Raw genomic sequence first — 16,988 nt, 5'->3', positions numbered from 1 at the left:
CAAAAGAAATCAAGATTAAGATTAAAAATAAGAACTCTTTTGGATATTTGTGGTTTGCTTCAGCCCAGAACAGGTCTGCCAACGCAGAGCTAAGCAAGCCACAAAAGTCAACACACATAGTGTTGCGTCTAACTGGTTTGCACTGTTAGAATTAAAGTAAGCAGCTATATGATGACAGAATCTAAAATTATAAAAACAAATCTCCCATTTCCTGTTTATCAATGATTTGCATTAAGGAAAAGCAAGAAGTAGCCTCTTACTCATAGCATTTTTAGCAGTTCTGAAAAGTGACACTTCATAGAAAGAATTAAGCACTACTGTACAAAGACACCCCATGTGAATCGATATTAAGTATTGCTATCATTAGCTCACAATGAATTATTGCCTGCAATTATATAGATTATGGCATTAATCATGTGTTTAATTGGTCTTTTGTAGGCTCATTATTAATTCAGAACAGCAGGGAATTGAGTATGTTCTTTTATTTATTAATGCGTTTCCTCCGTAGTCCCTGCTCTGATTGGTCCGTGCTATAGGTACAGGCGTGTAGACGAGAAGGAGAGAGACAAGAACTTTTCTTTCATGTGTCAACATTACGGTATGTGGAATGAGTCTTTCATCTAACTAGTTAACAATCACACCCTGTAAACTTCACCACTTCTGCTTCTGGAGCAAAAGCACAAGTTTAGCAGACTTGCAGTAAAAAGGTGGATCTCGATGGGACAGTTGGCAGTAAAGAAGGATGTTCTCTGACATAGATGTTAGTCTGAGCTGAGTGATTTTGATTTCTCAGGTTTAAGCAAAATGAGTACACTTAAATATTTACTTAAAGCTAAATGAATGTAAATGAAGCTCCGCTAGTTTTCTTCTCTGTAGCCTTTTCAAGATTCTGCTATTTCTCTGTAATCAAAAACATTAATACAACAGTAAGCAAACACAGTAAGAGCGATCGTTGTCAGAGATGTCTTAAACCTTTGAAAAACAAATGAAACTATATATATGTAAAATACGTAGAGATTCTTCCAAGGGGACACATTCATACGTCTTTCACTCTCAACTTCCGGGCCTTGTCTTCAGCGCTGAATTTGTTTATGTCCGTGTGCATGCAAGTTAAGTCTGTATGTGTACAATAAGTTTTACCGAAATGTATGGGTTTGCTTGCTTAGAGGATCCGTGTGTGTGTGTGTGTGTGTGTGTGTGTCTGTGTCTGTGTCTGTGTGTGTCTGAACCTGATCTCATTGTTCCATCCCAGACGGTCTCTGCATTAGGGAGCCACAGACAGGAAGTCAAACTCTTAATTATTTAGGAGAGGTGTTATCAAAGCTCTCTTCTCCCTCTCTCTCTCTCTCTCTCTCCTCTCTCTCTCTCTCTCTCTGTCTCTCTCTCTCTCTCTCTTCTCCCTCTCTCTCTCTCTCTCTCCCTCTCTCTCTCTGTCTCTCTCTCTCTCTCTCTCTCTCTCTCTCTCTCTCTCTCTCTCTCTCTCTCTCTCTCTCTCTCTCTCTCGCTGTTTTCTTTTGTTTCCTTGCTTGTTCTTGATGCATCTTCTGTTCTTTCTGTTTCTCATGCAAATGAAGCAAATTTTGTTTTTTTTACTATCACTCTGTTTCTTTTTTCCTCTTCATTTCTACTCACTCTCCTGCCTTACTCATCAGTGTACCCCCTCTCTGTCTTTTCTTTCTCAGCTGTCCTCACATGTACTACTACTCGTATTCTCCTGCCTGGCTTTCCCACCTTCTCTCCATCTCCTTCATCTTTCTCTCATCTCTCTCTCTCTCTCTCTCTCTCTCTCTCTCTCTCTCTCTCTCTCTCTCTCTCTCTCTCTCTCTGTCTCTCTCTCTCTCTCTCTCTCTCTCTCTCTGTCTCTCTCTCTCTCTCTCTCTCTCTATGTGGTGTATCAGGTAATTGGCTTGGTATTGCGGCCTGTGCCCATCATCCTATCATATTCTCTAATGCAAACAGGCAACGGCAACCTGTCAATAAAATGCCGTTTTAAATCAGTTATTCTTTACTGCAACAAACACACACACACACACACACACACACACACATGCACACATACACACCCACACACATACACACACTTAAGATAAATCCACAACAACAGTCTCACATCCTGTCTCCTGTTTGTTCTCTTTCTCACATGCTCTCTTTTGACTTTTAACTTGAATGTAAGCCTCAACTCTTTACTCTGTCTTACTGCCAAAGTGTCTCTCTGTTTTTCTCTCTGTCTTGCACACACACACACACACACACTGATCTCGCTTGTGTCCAGCTCTCATGATGACAGTAACAGCCTTGTCTCACTCTGTGTTAGTGAGCCGCTGGCTGCTCACATCAAAACGCCTTTCACCCGTTTTCACTTCCTGATGATCACTGTTAAAATGATTGAAGCTTCCTCTGTCTTTCCATAATCAAGCACATAAGCACACATGTGTATGCACTGGTATGCGCACATACAGGTATGCACGCACCATGGTAGACTCGGTATAATTTCTTCAGCAGACCAACACTGCCCTCTTCAGGCTTCAGTTTTAAAGGTGATTTGAAACACACCAAGAAACATCAAAAGTGTTTGTGTGTGTGTTTGAATCCTTCTGCACATGTGTTGAATGAGAAGTATCATTTTGTTTGTTTGGGTTTATATTTGAAATGGCACCAGACAGAGTGGCTGGAGAAGCAGGTGACTTTTGGCCATCAACAGTTTTTTGGCCTTGTAGTTCATTGAGTTTCTGACTGTTCGCTCCTTTGAAAAGGTAGAACTGATAAATCAACATGTTATCTGATCGGTCCACTCGGCTGTAATTAATACGCATTTTGAATATTATGTTTATGAACACAGATTTCATATGTCTCACTACGTCTGAATGCATTTCCAAACGCAATCATTGCCTCATAAAGTTGTCTACTTGTTGTCTGTGTTGAATATTATAACAGTCGTCTGTCCAGTTTTCTGTAGGGACACTCTGTCTGTAGGAACATGCAGCGAAGGGTTACTGCTTTACTCAGTGTTGCAACAAATGACATCACTTGCAGTGTAGATATCATTTACTATGCTGGAGTGCACACACGCATATACACACGCTTAGTTGCACAGTTAAATAGTGTAGCAGAGCCTTACGCTTCAACCCTAGTACTTTTGTATGGCTGGCAGATTTCCTTTATTTAACCCAAACACAGGGCAACATTGTGAGAACATTTGCACACACACAGACACATACACATTGATCAGAGGTTGGGTTAAGCGTGGCAGGCTGCGAGGCATGTTAAGCAGGCTAAGCAGTAGAAAGAGACGTGAGGAAACCGTGGTGAAGCACTCCGCTGTGCATTAGACTGTGTGTGTGTGTTTGTGTGCACATGTTCTCTGTCCTATGTAGTCAACACAGGATGGGTACCAACATGCATATAGCAGCTGAGACACACAGTAGTGTGTCCCTTTCTTTCTCTCAGCCTCCAAATATACACAGTTGGAAACACCAATAGATTATTTGCTAAATTATATAAAAAATATGTTATTTTACGTATATTAAAATTGTGGTCTTTTTCCACTAAATTTCAGGTGTGATGACTCATTTTTAATACCAGTGACATTAAATTATGTCGCACATCTGGTAGTTAAGAATACCGTACTGGCTATTTGCCCTGCGATACTAAACATACGAAAGGAAAGCCATTAAATACATTTGCACTTTTATGTGGAAAACAATGTATAGCTTATAATGTGTTCGCTGTCTGTTAAACATTATTACGTCTTTGTTCAAATTAATTATGTTAAGATAAAACGTATAAGTATGCAAAAAAACATCTTTCTCAATATTAAACACATTTAGCTAATTGATCAGAAATGATTAATGTTGTAAAATATGTATAATGTAAAATAGATTTAAGGCAGAAATAAGGAATTCAACACACTGTATTATGCAACGCCAAAGCCTGTTCTTGTATTCATCCTTTTGAAATAAAGGCGTTTTTTCATTCCTTCATTTTCCCTTCAATTTGATTTGTAAGCTGTTGTATGCTGTCAGCTAAGTGAATGACCATAAAACATCCAGTCAACCCCCATGACAACATTAAGGATTTGCATCCGTCCATTCATCCTCATCCACCCTCCGTATATCAAGAACCAGGCAGAAAATATATCAGAAGGAGACAAAGGTTTTCAATCACCAGAAAGTGGTTCTAACTCAAGGATAACTTTGTTTAGGTACATATGGAATGTTTTAGCAACTTCCAGTTTTCAAATTGTCCCATAAAAGGTTCAATATAACACCAAAAACTGATTTCCTCTGGTCGCAGTTAAAGGACCACTCAGTCGCTATGTGATTTCTCTTAGACTGCATAGCGGGTGCCTATAAATAAATCATGTCTGGATGCTGTAGCCTAAACGCATACCGAGGTATCATAATTATCATAGATCAAAAGCTGATGACATTACAGCGTTGGACCGGTCCTATCCCATGTCAGTTCCGCGGCTGCCCATCTTTACGTTGTTTCATTATTGAGTTATGGCATGCATAATTTAACACCGACAGATATGGATCCATCCGTTGAGAGAGTGTGGAAAGAACAGAGGGAGGGAGAGTGAAATGGATAGAGAGAGAAAACGGTCGGGAAGAGAGCTTGTGATACGGGCCGGGGGAAGCTTTCCTCTCTCTCTCTTTCACTTACTCCCGTTTTTCATTTTGATGTTTGTCTCCTCTCCCTCTTTATCCCTTTATGTACCGGACATCCCTCTGTCCACCTCAGGTTCTGAGAAACTCATCCGCACAGTTTATTTTGTTGAGAATAAAAATGAAACATAGACATAGAAGATATGTATCTAAATGTCCATCCTTCATGTGCCTATAAGTGTAAGATTCCACCTTTTGTGATGTGTTTTATCCTGTGTGTACTTGTCTGTGTGCTACAGGTCTGCAGCCGTACACAGACTACAGCTTTGTGCTGCTGGCCTGTACAGCTGTGGGATGTGGAGCCAGTTCACCTTCCACAGGACGCACCCTGCAAGCCTCCCCTGCTGGTACACACACACATGCACAAACACACACTTATGAATACCCTGCAGATTCAAATAGTATATTAATAATATATACCAAATAGTATTGTTTCAAAAATATATAATTGATTAGTGTAAAAGCTTGTTTTAATTGAACCAGCTCAAACTTAAAGATATTTTCAAATCATTTTGATAAATACTGAAATATTAACAATATTTTGTGCATTTTGTAAATAGTTTTTACAAAATGTACTTTTGTCTTACGGACTTGATCTTTCAGATAGTTTTTCTCTTTTTCCTCTCCGCTCCTCTCACTATTCTTTTCTCCTCCCACTGCTCTCCTTTTTTGAATCCTCCCCCCTCTCTCACCCTTCTTTGGTCTCCCTATATCTCGCTACCCTTCACCTTCCTCTCTCTCTTCTTCCTCACCGCTGACAGTGGAACGGAGCCTTATTTTGTTGCCTGAATAAAATGCCGCCATAGATTTTTATTTATTAAAGAAATTCCATCAGGATGATATTCCCTCTCTTTATCCTCTTCTTATTTGTTCATGTTCTCTCACTCCTCTTCCTCGCCGCCGCCTCTCCTTCACTCTTCGTCTCCCTTGATCTTTTCCTCCCACAGTCCCGTCTTCTCCACTCCACGTCTGTTACGTCTTGTTTCTCATCCTCTTGAAACATATTGCACAGGTTTTAATATTTCTCCTATTCCTTTTCCATTTAAATATCTATATTTCCCCCTTTGTGCACCTTTTTAACCCGTCTGTGTACCTTCCTTACCCATCTTTTGTCTTTCCTTTTACTAATCCAACTCTTTATTGTTTTATATAAATAAATGATATTTTATTTTTAAGATCCTCCGCCCACACTTATCCTTTCCACTACATCAAATCAAATCAAATATCACAAATTACACATTTGTCTCAGTGTACTGCATACGACACATCATTTTATATCATCTAAAATACATTAATCTGTGTGATTAAAATGAACAAATATGTTTATATAATTGGTAAACAAATTAAATTTGAATTAATTGTTAATAAAACTCTCTTAGACCATTTGTGTTCCTTTTAATATCAAATAATGAAATGAAACATTACAAACACTTCCAGTCGTTCTTTCCTCTCATGACAAAACTTTGCCTTCTTCTCCATCATTATAATAATTCAGTCGTGCCTCCATAATAATGTAATAATCTTTTCATACAAATAAATCTCACTATTCTCAGTTACCATGTAAGAAAATAGTGATTCAACTTGTCCTCAGTTAATGTCAGAAGAGTCCCGTTTGTGCACATGAGGTGATGCACTCTACTTTTAGTTTGAAACAAACGATGAATAATAGGTGTCAGTTAATGCGGAAGACTTCTTTCCTTCTTTGCTTCTCAGGTGTGTGGTCGAGCCCCAGACATGTGATAATAAACACATCTGCGGTGGAGCTGTACTGGGATCAGCCACCGCAGCCGAATGGAAACATCTCCCAGTACAGACTGAACAGAGACGGTCGCACAATTTTTACCGGTGACCACCGTGACCAGAATTATACTGACACTGGACTCGTGCCAAACCGCAGGTAAAGAGCATGCACTCGCACGCTTTACACACACGTGACGCAAAAGTATGCAAGTGTTCGCACATATGTGGAAGTCGCACATGCATAACCACAATTCACTTGTAGCTTCATAATTAATCAGCCCTTTAATTCCTACATTTTCCCATTTGAGTGTACGCGTGTTTATGTCGGGGTCACCCTGTTTTAAAAGCTCTCCTATCGTCCCATCCATGTCTCTCTCAGGACTGCACTCTGTATATGTCTGTTTGTGCCGTTTAATGAGCAAATATTTGACATGCCAATGACAGACACAAACATTACCACACACAACACACACACATATTAAAACACAAATCAGATTTGGCTTTTGCTTGCAGACAGCAGTGGAGCGGAGATTTTATTTATCTGTTTATTTTCATTTAACCTTTATTAATCCGTGTCTTTTTTCTAAGATGGATTTTCTGTTTTAATTATGGGAGTGTAAAATGATACCCCCCCCCCTCTCCTCCCCTTTCTCTCTCTCCTGTCTCCCTCCCTCTCTCCTTGGCCTTCTCTCTCTTGAGACAATTTCTCCTTACCCCAAATAGAATTCCTGGGATAACACCCTGCAGTACTCCAATCTCCTCTATGTGTGTGTGAAAGAGAAAGAGAAAGGACGGAAGCAAGAAGATAGGACTGTATGTGTGTGTGACGTTTAATTTTCCCTAATTCCAGATAGTCTGCCAGAAGGCATTCCCGTCCCGACCCTTCGCTTCTCATCACTTGTCTCGCTTCCTATTCACTTCTCTCTCCTCCCGCCCTCCCCTCCCATCCTTTCCCTCTTACCTCATTCCTTTCCTCCTTCCCTTCTTTTCCCAATTTAGCCCTGCGCCAAGAATTACACAGGGAGCACCGGCCCCATTATCCAGGCAGTCTTGTGTGTGTTTTTGCCCGCGTGTGCGAGTGTGTACCCACGCATGCCTTTCTGTGTGCGCATGTGTCTGTGCGTGAGACTGCTCAAAGTGGCCATTGATTATTTATGACAATGTTGATTAGCTGTCACTTTGCTTCGGCAGCCCAGGAAGTGTCTAAGATGACGAGAGAATTAACCTATTCCCTCTGGCTGGCCCCGCAGGACACACACACACACACACACACACAGCCACAACCACAGCCAAACAGATGCAAATGCCCCATTCACCGATTACCTACCACACACACACACACCATTTGACTTTTGATATCCCAAGGCGGTGTTTACATTTAAGTAAATATCTTCCCGTGATGAAGTGTTTAAATTCATTCTCCCACTGAAACCTTATGCCATGATACAATTCTCCCTCTCCATCACATTCAGGCTCTGCTTCCCTCTCTTCCTCTCATGATTTCTGTCTCTCTCTTTCTATCTCTCCTCTCCACAGTTGGTGTGTCTCATTGAGGTGTATTTATGTTTTGCTCTGTGTGTCTCTTTGTGTGTGCGTTTGTGTTTCTATGAGAGCAACATATGAGTAGTTTTAATACCTTTTCCTGACTGTGTTCTAACCCACTGCAGAGGTAGTAATGTCCTTCTGTTTAAAACGCTCTGTGCGAGAACAATAACCCAACACCACCGCCTATTAATGCATGTGTGCCGGAGTTTATAGCAAATTAAAGGCTTTTAATGTTAAATGGTGGCCCACTTACACAGCTAATGTAGGCTTTAGCACCAGCCAGCCACACGCTCTTAAAAGGGAAATCTATCTTATGATGTCATGAGCGAGAGCGGTAGAGAGTGAGACGAGAGGGCCAGCGACACAGATGAAAAAGAGAGAGAGGTGTATGACGGAGAGGGAGAAAGAGGAAGAGATGGACCTCAAGTGCGGTCACTGTATGAGCTTACACACACGAACATGTGCACGCAATACACATTCGTTTTTAATCATTTTACGGGGGGCCGGTTGAAAGAGGCCATGTTTCTGTCTTTCCAGTGGTTGTTTTAATTTATCAATTAATCACGAGAAGCTCGAGGGAATTTTTGGGCAATGTCATGGAGCATTTTTGTCAGAAACTATACAAACTGGTCATTCTTAAAGCTTGCAAAATGTCCCTTTTTGCATTGCAAAAAATGTATGACACAAATATTGTTTAACAATTATTTCTACAAGTGACAGAATACATCCCCCCTGTGCTCATGTAAGGATGGGGACTTACATTTTACATGTTTGCCCTCATATATCACTGCTATATACATGTTTATCACATACAGTTGTTCATCTTTTTCCTGTTTACTAATACCAACAATCCCACGGCGATAATCTACATCAACTCTGCTGCAACTCAGACTTTCAAATACATAAAAACTCTGGAAAATACCGCACACATTCCCTGATCAATGAAACCACTGTGTTTGCACAGCTGGACTGACCTTCCTTGAAAGTATAATGAGCAGCTGAGATGCTGAGTTAGTTCTGGTTCTACATGTTTTCCTCCAGCACAGTTTGCACAGAGTGTCTGCAAGTTTATAAACCGTAGAAGAATGAACCAAACAATGTAGAGACACTGGCACAAGTAAATATATTTTCATTTGAGATACATTTTTTGTGTCAACCTGAAATAACCTATATGTTCAGCTTGTGTCATAACTGCCAGGACCGTGTAAGAAACTGGTGGGGAGACATGTTAGCATATATTTGGGGTATCTAAACTCCCTTTCATTATTTCACTGTGTAAGTGTTCCATGTTCCCGAGCAGGTCCCGACGTGTTTGCTGTATACTTTTGTATTGTTTTGTGTAAAACTGTCCCGTTAACACTGTTTCATCCCTCATTTCTGCCTGTCCCTCGTGTGCTTTCTCTTTGCTGCTTTCTCCTCTTTAACCCGCTATCTTTTCAGGTATGTGTATGAGTTGGAGGCCAGAACAGGTGGTGAGAGCGGTGTGAGTGACAAATATGTTATAAAAACATCGGTCTCGTGCCCCACTGGGATCCAAGCTCCCCACAATGTGACAGTGTTGGGCCCCCACTCTATCTCTCTTGCCTGGACCATTCCTGGTGAGTAGCTATCTGGATGGATGGGTGGATGGATGGATGGATGGATGGATGGATGGGTGGGTGGGTGGATGGATGGATGGATGGATGGAAGTCATTTTTAGTGGGGAGTATTTAGTTTGAATCACAATGGCGCGACATACACTGCCGTTTCTGATGTTTGTGAAATGGACAACCTGTAAGATATGGCCAGATTTTTTGTTTAATACATAAACAAAAATTCATTACCAACAGAATGTGTAGAATAACAGTCCCAATGTTATGTCAAAGATGTCTCAGCAGCTAGCCCCGGCCCGTCCTGTCATGTAATACCACTTGTACCTCAAGAGGCGATAGTGAGTCACTGTAGCTCCAGTCTGCCCTCAGTCCACCAACATGGTGTCTCGAGTGGACGAAGGAGTAGAGCTGCCCGAGCGGCTTGTCAATCATGTTGAAGGTACAGGGTCCGTGTACGTATTGATAGTTTGTCTACTGGATTAAATCCAAAGTGGCAGAAATAAGAAAACGCATTTTCGTTTAAACTACAACCTAAACTTCGCTGGGAGGAGAGCAGCCGCAGCCCCGGGAGACATATCTTCAGTTCGCAGTTAGATTGGAGTTCTGAACCCGGACCGTACCGACTCCCTGCCGGATCAGCAAACTTTCTGTTGCTACCGTTACACAGGTTACACCCAGCTGGCTGAATTCAAGTTGCTACAGCTGCTAACTAAAGGTCCGTCTCCAGAGCTGCCGAGTGCTGACAGCTCTCCTCCAAGCGAAGTAGTTTTTTTCTCATTTCTGCCACTTTGGATTTAATCCAATAAACGGTTGATAATAACATTTCCAGAACCAGTGGCTCCTTCCACTTTGCAATTCTATTGGTGTTTGGATGTGCCATTAACCAGTCAAACCTCAACACTACTCTGTAAATGCCTGCACAAACTCACCAAGGGTATTATTATTATTATGGTGGCATTGTGGGTAATTGCATGGTCACTGAGAAGTGACATTCAACTTAACTTTCTAACTTACAGATCTCTAAACGTACACTTGTCACACTGCAGAAAGAGCTTTTCTGAAATGAACGCACGAGTAGAATTAATTAATTCCCACAGAAACTGGGAAAAGAGTAAACGTGATACAGTATCTTAGAACAGTTCATTCCCTGAAATAAGAATCTATATGAATTAATGTCCCAATAATCTAAATAACACGAACCAACATTAAAACAATAGTCGTTACATTTATGGGATTTAAATCTACAGAGGAAAATGATACTCACCATATTAAACTGATATGATGAGACAGAGCGAGGGGTCAGATAGAAACAAAAGCCCTGTGTAGTTTTCCATTCACCTTCTGGCCTCTCAAGACCTGGACACACACACACACACACACACACACTCTCACACACACACACACACACACACACACACACACACACACACACACACACACACACACACACACACACAAGTTTACATGCGCATACACTCAGGGCTGAGTTTCATGCTTATGGGGCAGTGATTGTCTGCCCTAACCCATCTATCATTGACTATTACTCTCTCATTAGGCTGATTTCCTATCTCAGAAACCGCTTATAGGGCCAACTAGCAAAGACACTTCACTTTGTTGTGTGTGTGCGTGTGTGTCTTTTGTGTCTGTATATTTGTGTCTGTGTTTATGCATGCATCTTTATACATGTGTATTTGTTGTGTGTGTGCACATCACTGTGGAGCCATTTCCATAGGCAGGCCTATTCTATCGTCATTACGAGTTGATTTTAAAGGTGAGGAAATATCGTCTGGGTTCTCACGCTTGGTTAACTCCCTGAGCCCAGAATCTGGAGTGTTTTCGACTTGTGTGTGTACGTGTATGTGTGTGTGCCAGACTCTCTGACAGTGTGTCTGTCGGTGTGTATGTACATGCACATGTGTTTGTGTCTTCATATGCATACATCGACAGCCAAAGCACTGACTTATGGCTATTAAAAAGACATTTACTCGAAGATCAATTCTTAGATCGTCGTCTTTGTGTCTTTGCATGCATGTGTGTGTGTGTGTGTGTGTGTGTTGTGTGTAAGTGTATGTGTGAAATAGAAGATGGCAAAGCAGCTGATTGGTTGTAAATAATAGAAATTAAATATCACATTGACAATTACACCTCTATGACTGAGCAACGAATTGATGAAGAAAAGATGCATTATGACCCCTGTGCGTGTGTGCTCACACATAAATATCCCAGTGTGTGTGTGTGTGTGTGGACTGTGTGAAAGTGTGTTAATGCAGCCAAAGTGTGCTCATATAAAAAGCGCCATGTGCTGAAGTCAGAGGTGTGTGTGTGTGTGTGTGTGTGTGTGTGTGTGTGTGTGTGTGTGTGTGTGTGTGTGTGTGTGTGTGTGTGTAGGTGCATGTGCATGTGTGCATATGTGAGTTGGGGGGTGAATAATTGAAGTCTTTCATTTGTCTGGTAATCAGTTCGTTCTCAAGATATCCAGAGTTCATGAATGTTGAATAACCCATCACAATACAGTTGGCCTGAATTATGGAAAAACCTCCGGTGAGAATATTAACAAAGTCAAGGTGTGTGTGTATCTGTGTGGGTGTTTCTGTATGTATACATTTGTGTGTTTTTGTCTGGCTGTGAGACCACAGTACCCAGGATTGTGAAGGCAAGCTCAGTCGGTTTGAAAAAGAAAATACGAGCAACTATGTAGGTGTGCTTGTAGGAAATCATAAATTGTACAGATTGTTGCTTCCTTACTGACGTTTATTCATATTTGAATAAAGGTTATAGCTTTAAATGATCAAATACAAACATTTGGTCTTAACTATATTCTATACTGTGAACTTCTGGTATTATAAACTTACCTAACATGGCCATGTTCAAAAACTGTCAGGTAGTATGCAACATGGAGTTCCTTCCTATAAGAAGTGAATTAAAAACAAGAGTTACGCTCTTATTTACCTTATAAAGCAGAAGAAATGATCTGTTCACTGCCTTTTAGTAAAGTATTCATAGTACAGCCTATTGTATTTAGGCTGAATTCTCTTTTTTGCACTTTGAATCAGACAATGACCTTCTGATGTTAAAATGTATTATATACCTGTGCACTGTCGAGGGTTGGTAGCAATACAAAGGCAAAGCATTTTCTACAACTTCTATCTAATAATTTAAGATAACTAAGAGTCCTATCACACTTTCACGGTCAGCTTGACATGTCCTTCTGGATTGATGACGTGTAAAATGACATCATTCATTCTGCTTTTTGTGTTTCAGGTACACATGCACTGTGGCAAAAAACTTAACTAACTAAAAATAATGATATCATGTGTGTCTTTCTCCTTTTCCACAGCTCAGTTCAACAGCAGCCAGCCTGTAAACTACAACATCCTGTTAGATCCAGGAAGTGACCGAGCCATAATGCATCATGCTGGTCAAGACCGGCACCTCACTGTGACGGGTCTACAGCCGTTCACCGCCTACTACATCAGAGTGCAGGCCTGTCAGATTAGTAAGTGTTTGATTACAGTTTGAAAGTTTCATCAAATTAATAATCACATTAGTTGTGCACCGTAAAGAGACAAAGTTGCTAAAATAAATAAAACCCTCATACACTGTAATTAATGAGTTCAGCATCGAGAAACTTACGGACATATCAGCGCTATTTGTGATTGACATGCAGTTCTTTGCTCTGTTCAAGCTCTATAATCCTCCCCGCTGAAATGTACATCAACTTCCACTGGCAGGGTACAGCCCACTTTAGCTGTGCTGTAGCTTGTCGATGCGTTTCAACAACAGCCTCACAGAAGGGGAATGATTTGTTTGTGTTTAGTTGTTATTTCCTGGTTTTAGAGAAGACAAAGGAACCGACGATCAACTGTTCCTCATGAAGTTCAGATGCTCATTGCAGTGTGGTTGGAGAAAAGATTCTACATTTAAAACATCTACAGAAATAACCAACAGGTTGTCAGCCCTGGGGAACTGCAAGAAAGAATTCATGTATCAAAAATGATTTATTTATAATTGGAATGGACGGTATTTAATAAAAGTTCAATGTGTGATGAAGTTTCTCTATTTGGCATTCAGATAATTAATATAGCAATAAACAACTATTTGCTATGTAAAGACATAGTGAAATCATGTCGTCCTGAGCAATGAATCAATGAGAATGAAGTCACACTCCTTCTGTGTGAGTCGTAATCTAAGTTCCTCTGCTTTGTCTACATAGCCAGTCTGACCGCGGGTGCATGTTTAGTGCATGTCACTGTGTTTGGCTAGCTAATGGCCGCTGCTCTGCACTGACCCTCGGCTTTATTGCGGAAGCGTATAGGCCATCCTTGGTCCCCTTTCAGGTTAAGCACCGTTAGCTTCTGGGCGGCTGCTCCACATGTTGTCATGTGTGGAGGCAATCTCTTAGATAGCTCTGAATTTGGTATTGAGAACCTTTAACCAACATCTTTTCCTATAAATGTGTGTTTTGTGACAAATTGTTCCGGTTTTGTCCCTTGGAGATGGGTGTGGGGTAGGAGGGGGTGTGTATGTTCGGACATTAGAGACCGGCCCAGTGGGTCTGCTGCCCCCCACAGTAAAGGCAGCTGGATCCAGTGTCCTGGAGATCCACTGGTCACCCCCACAAAAACCCAACGGACTTATCACATCCTACCATATATACAGGTAATTCACACATACGCGAACACATATATACTGTACATCTACACAAATAGTCAAATGTAATGTGCAATATTTATTTTATTTAGTATTTATTTATAAAATGTTGAAATACTCATACAAACCAATGTGATGATATTATTTACTCAGTCTATCACTACAACATTAATGAACCAGAAGACAGTAGACATTTTAGTGATCTATCTCTGGGCAAATGTCTGCTTACCAATCTACGTACTTTGTGCGTGTGCGTGTGCATCTGCGCGTATGTGTTAATGCATGCTGAAGGTCGTGGTCTGCTTGTTGACCAAAGAGTGTGTGATCTGTATGCAGGGTCAGACCAGACTAAGCCCTTTAAGTCCTCAGGAAACAGACATTAGCATAGAAGTTCACACACACACACACACACTGACACACCTGGAATGATCAGACTCAGACAGACAGGGACTTGGATAAAATAGGAAAATCTCTCTCGCACACTCACACCTGAAACCGTACATAATCACAGACAAAAGGAGCTTACCAAGACATCAGGGTGCTTGCATCAGCCAGGGACTTACACATGATGTTTAAGACATGATGTTATATTTTATATTTATACTCGACACAAACTAATTGTGCTTATTTTCAGTACATTGAAGTATACTAAGATATACTAAAATGTGTTTAGGTTAAAATGCCTTTTTTTCTTTGATTCAAACATAATTCAAAGATATTTTGAATATATTCCAAATACACAAAAAGTAAAATGTCAATTTAATTTTAGTGCAGGTGCAAAAAGACATGTAAAGTTTAAAATAGTTAAAAATGCATGAAAATTATTCTGTATTGATTGTTCAGGCTTATCTTAAAAAGACAGTTCACCCAAAAATACATATTTTCCTTTTACCTGTTTTGCTATTTGCTATCCAAATTGTTTTTAATGTGAGTTCCAGAGTGTTGAAGATTTGGCCGTAGAGACTTCTGCCTTCTCTCGAGTATAATGGAATTGGATGTCACTCGGTTTGTGGATCTCAAATCAGAAAGAAATACATTTAAAAAAACTCAACAGAAAAGTCTCTTTGCAGAAAACATGACCCGGTTGCTCAAAATGATAAAAAGACCGTGTTGTGAGCAGTTTCATGTACAAACTATTTCCTTTCTACCGAACTACATCCGCCAACCATATCACACCGCAGAAGGAAGCCTGCATGGCGAGAGGCTCGTGCTTGTGACGAGATGTAAACATTAACAGCCGAGCTGTAACGTTAGCTAGCTACGTAAGGGAGTTAGCAGTATACATGTGCTGCCCGTATATATTGCCCGCACTCTGCAACTCACACCAAAACAATCTAGATTGATAATCAGCACTACAGGTAAGAGGAAAGATATATGAATTTTTGATTATGAGGTGAACTTTCACTTTAAATGCATCTTTTCAAAGTACAATTGAACACTTTTACTATATTCATTTGAGGTATTTAAATGTTAAATGTTCAAAATATATTGAACATATTTTCATGAATGGCTGATCCAAGTATTTATTCTGTAATAGGCGTCCAGCAGGAACAGAGGAGGAGCTGCTGGTTTTTATCTGGTCCAGTGGGCCGCTTGAATTCTTCGACGCAAGCCCTGCCCTGCGACCCTTCAGCTACCTCCAGTACAGGGTTCGCTCCTACAACTCCAAAGGCTCAGTCCTGAGCCAATGGGCTTTGGCTCAGACCTTACAGGCAGAACCACAAGATATGGCTCCTCCCACTGTTACACCCACCAGTGAGTTCACCAAGTCACATGCTATTGTTAAAATGTTCCCGTATTGAATCACTGTAACATTCCCACGTGCTGTGCACTTTGACAGGTGCATACTCAGCCCATCTGAAATGGAGTAAACCTGGACACCCCAACGGTCTCATTTCCCATTATAGACTGGTTTACAAGAAGCATCAACGGGACCCAACGCTCAACTCAACTGCTGTTACTGCTCTCACTGTGGAGGTAAATGCACACGTACACATTGATGCAGACACACACAGTGAATGCTGGATGATAGAAGCATGGATGCATCTATCTGTGAGAACAGTTTCCCCCTTTATCATACGTTGTTTTCTTATATCTCTTGGCCACAGCTGCACACAGCCGCGAAGGAATGTATGTGCTGATAAGATTGCCTCACACATGCAAAAACCTGAGATCATAAACTGAAACATGTGAATGTTTATGTGTAATTCCCAAGCATTAAAAAATTAATTAAAAGTATATGGTCGATAAATATACTATATGTGTGTATGTGTGTGCGTGTGTGTGTGTCTATTGTCATTTGTGATGCATGTGAAGAAATTTGGACTCTACCTGTGGTGCTGGTGCCATCTGTTTGCCAGTGAGGGGCCTGAAGACACACACACACACACACACACACACACGCACACACACTGCCCATTGCCTGCTATTCTCCAGGGCCCTTCCCACAAGTCTGGGCCATTCCTGATACTCCAGCACAGGAAATAACTATAAGCAAGCCTCCTTGAACCAATAACACACACACACACACACACACACACACACACACACACACACACACACAGACAAGCACAGATGTATGATAGATGCACACACACTACTACTGGTAATGAATGTCATCTAGTCTAAAAATTAGTTGGCAGCTCAGTAAGCAGGCTATGTTCACCAAAGGCTGCAATGGGATATTCGCCAGCATCATCTCTGCACACCACCTCACACCTGTGTGTGTGTGTGTGTGTGTGTGTGTGTGTGTGTGTGTGTGTGTGTGTGTGTGTCTGCATTATAATCTGAAACT

The 16,988-nt window shown here is 41.0% G+C and overlaps 1 protein-coding gene across 1 annotated transcript in view; it reads left to right on the top strand.

Annotated features, from left to right (window-relative positions):
• The window catches only part of ush2a (Usher syndrome 2A (autosomal recessive, mild)), a 159,738-nt gene extending 143,403 nt beyond the window's left edge, over positions 1 to 16,335 (top strand). The window contains 8 exon segments of the mRNA XM_029426054.1: positions 4,907 to 5,014; positions 6,381 to 6,564; positions 9,393 to 9,550; positions 12,882 to 13,040; positions 14,041 to 14,203; positions 15,732 to 15,949; positions 16,035 to 16,171; positions 16,303 to 16,335. Coding sequence (XP_029281914.1) covers positions 4,907 to 5,014; positions 6,381 to 6,564; positions 9,393 to 9,550; positions 12,882 to 13,040; positions 14,041 to 14,203; positions 15,732 to 15,949; positions 16,035 to 16,171; positions 16,303 to 16,335 — 1,160 coding nt within the window.
• Positions 16,336 to 16,988: the final 653 nt, after the last annotated feature.

The sequence above is a fragment of the Cottoperca gobio genome, chromosome 3 (assembly GCF_900634415.1).
Source record: "Cottoperca gobio chromosome 3, fCotGob3.1, whole genome shotgun sequence".
Classification (NCBI taxonomy): domain Eukaryota; kingdom Metazoa; phylum Chordata; class Actinopteri; order Perciformes; family Bovichtidae; genus Cottoperca; species Cottoperca gobio.
The sequence above is the reverse complement of the archived record's forward strand: the minus strand, read 5'-3'. Positions and strand labels throughout refer to the sequence as shown.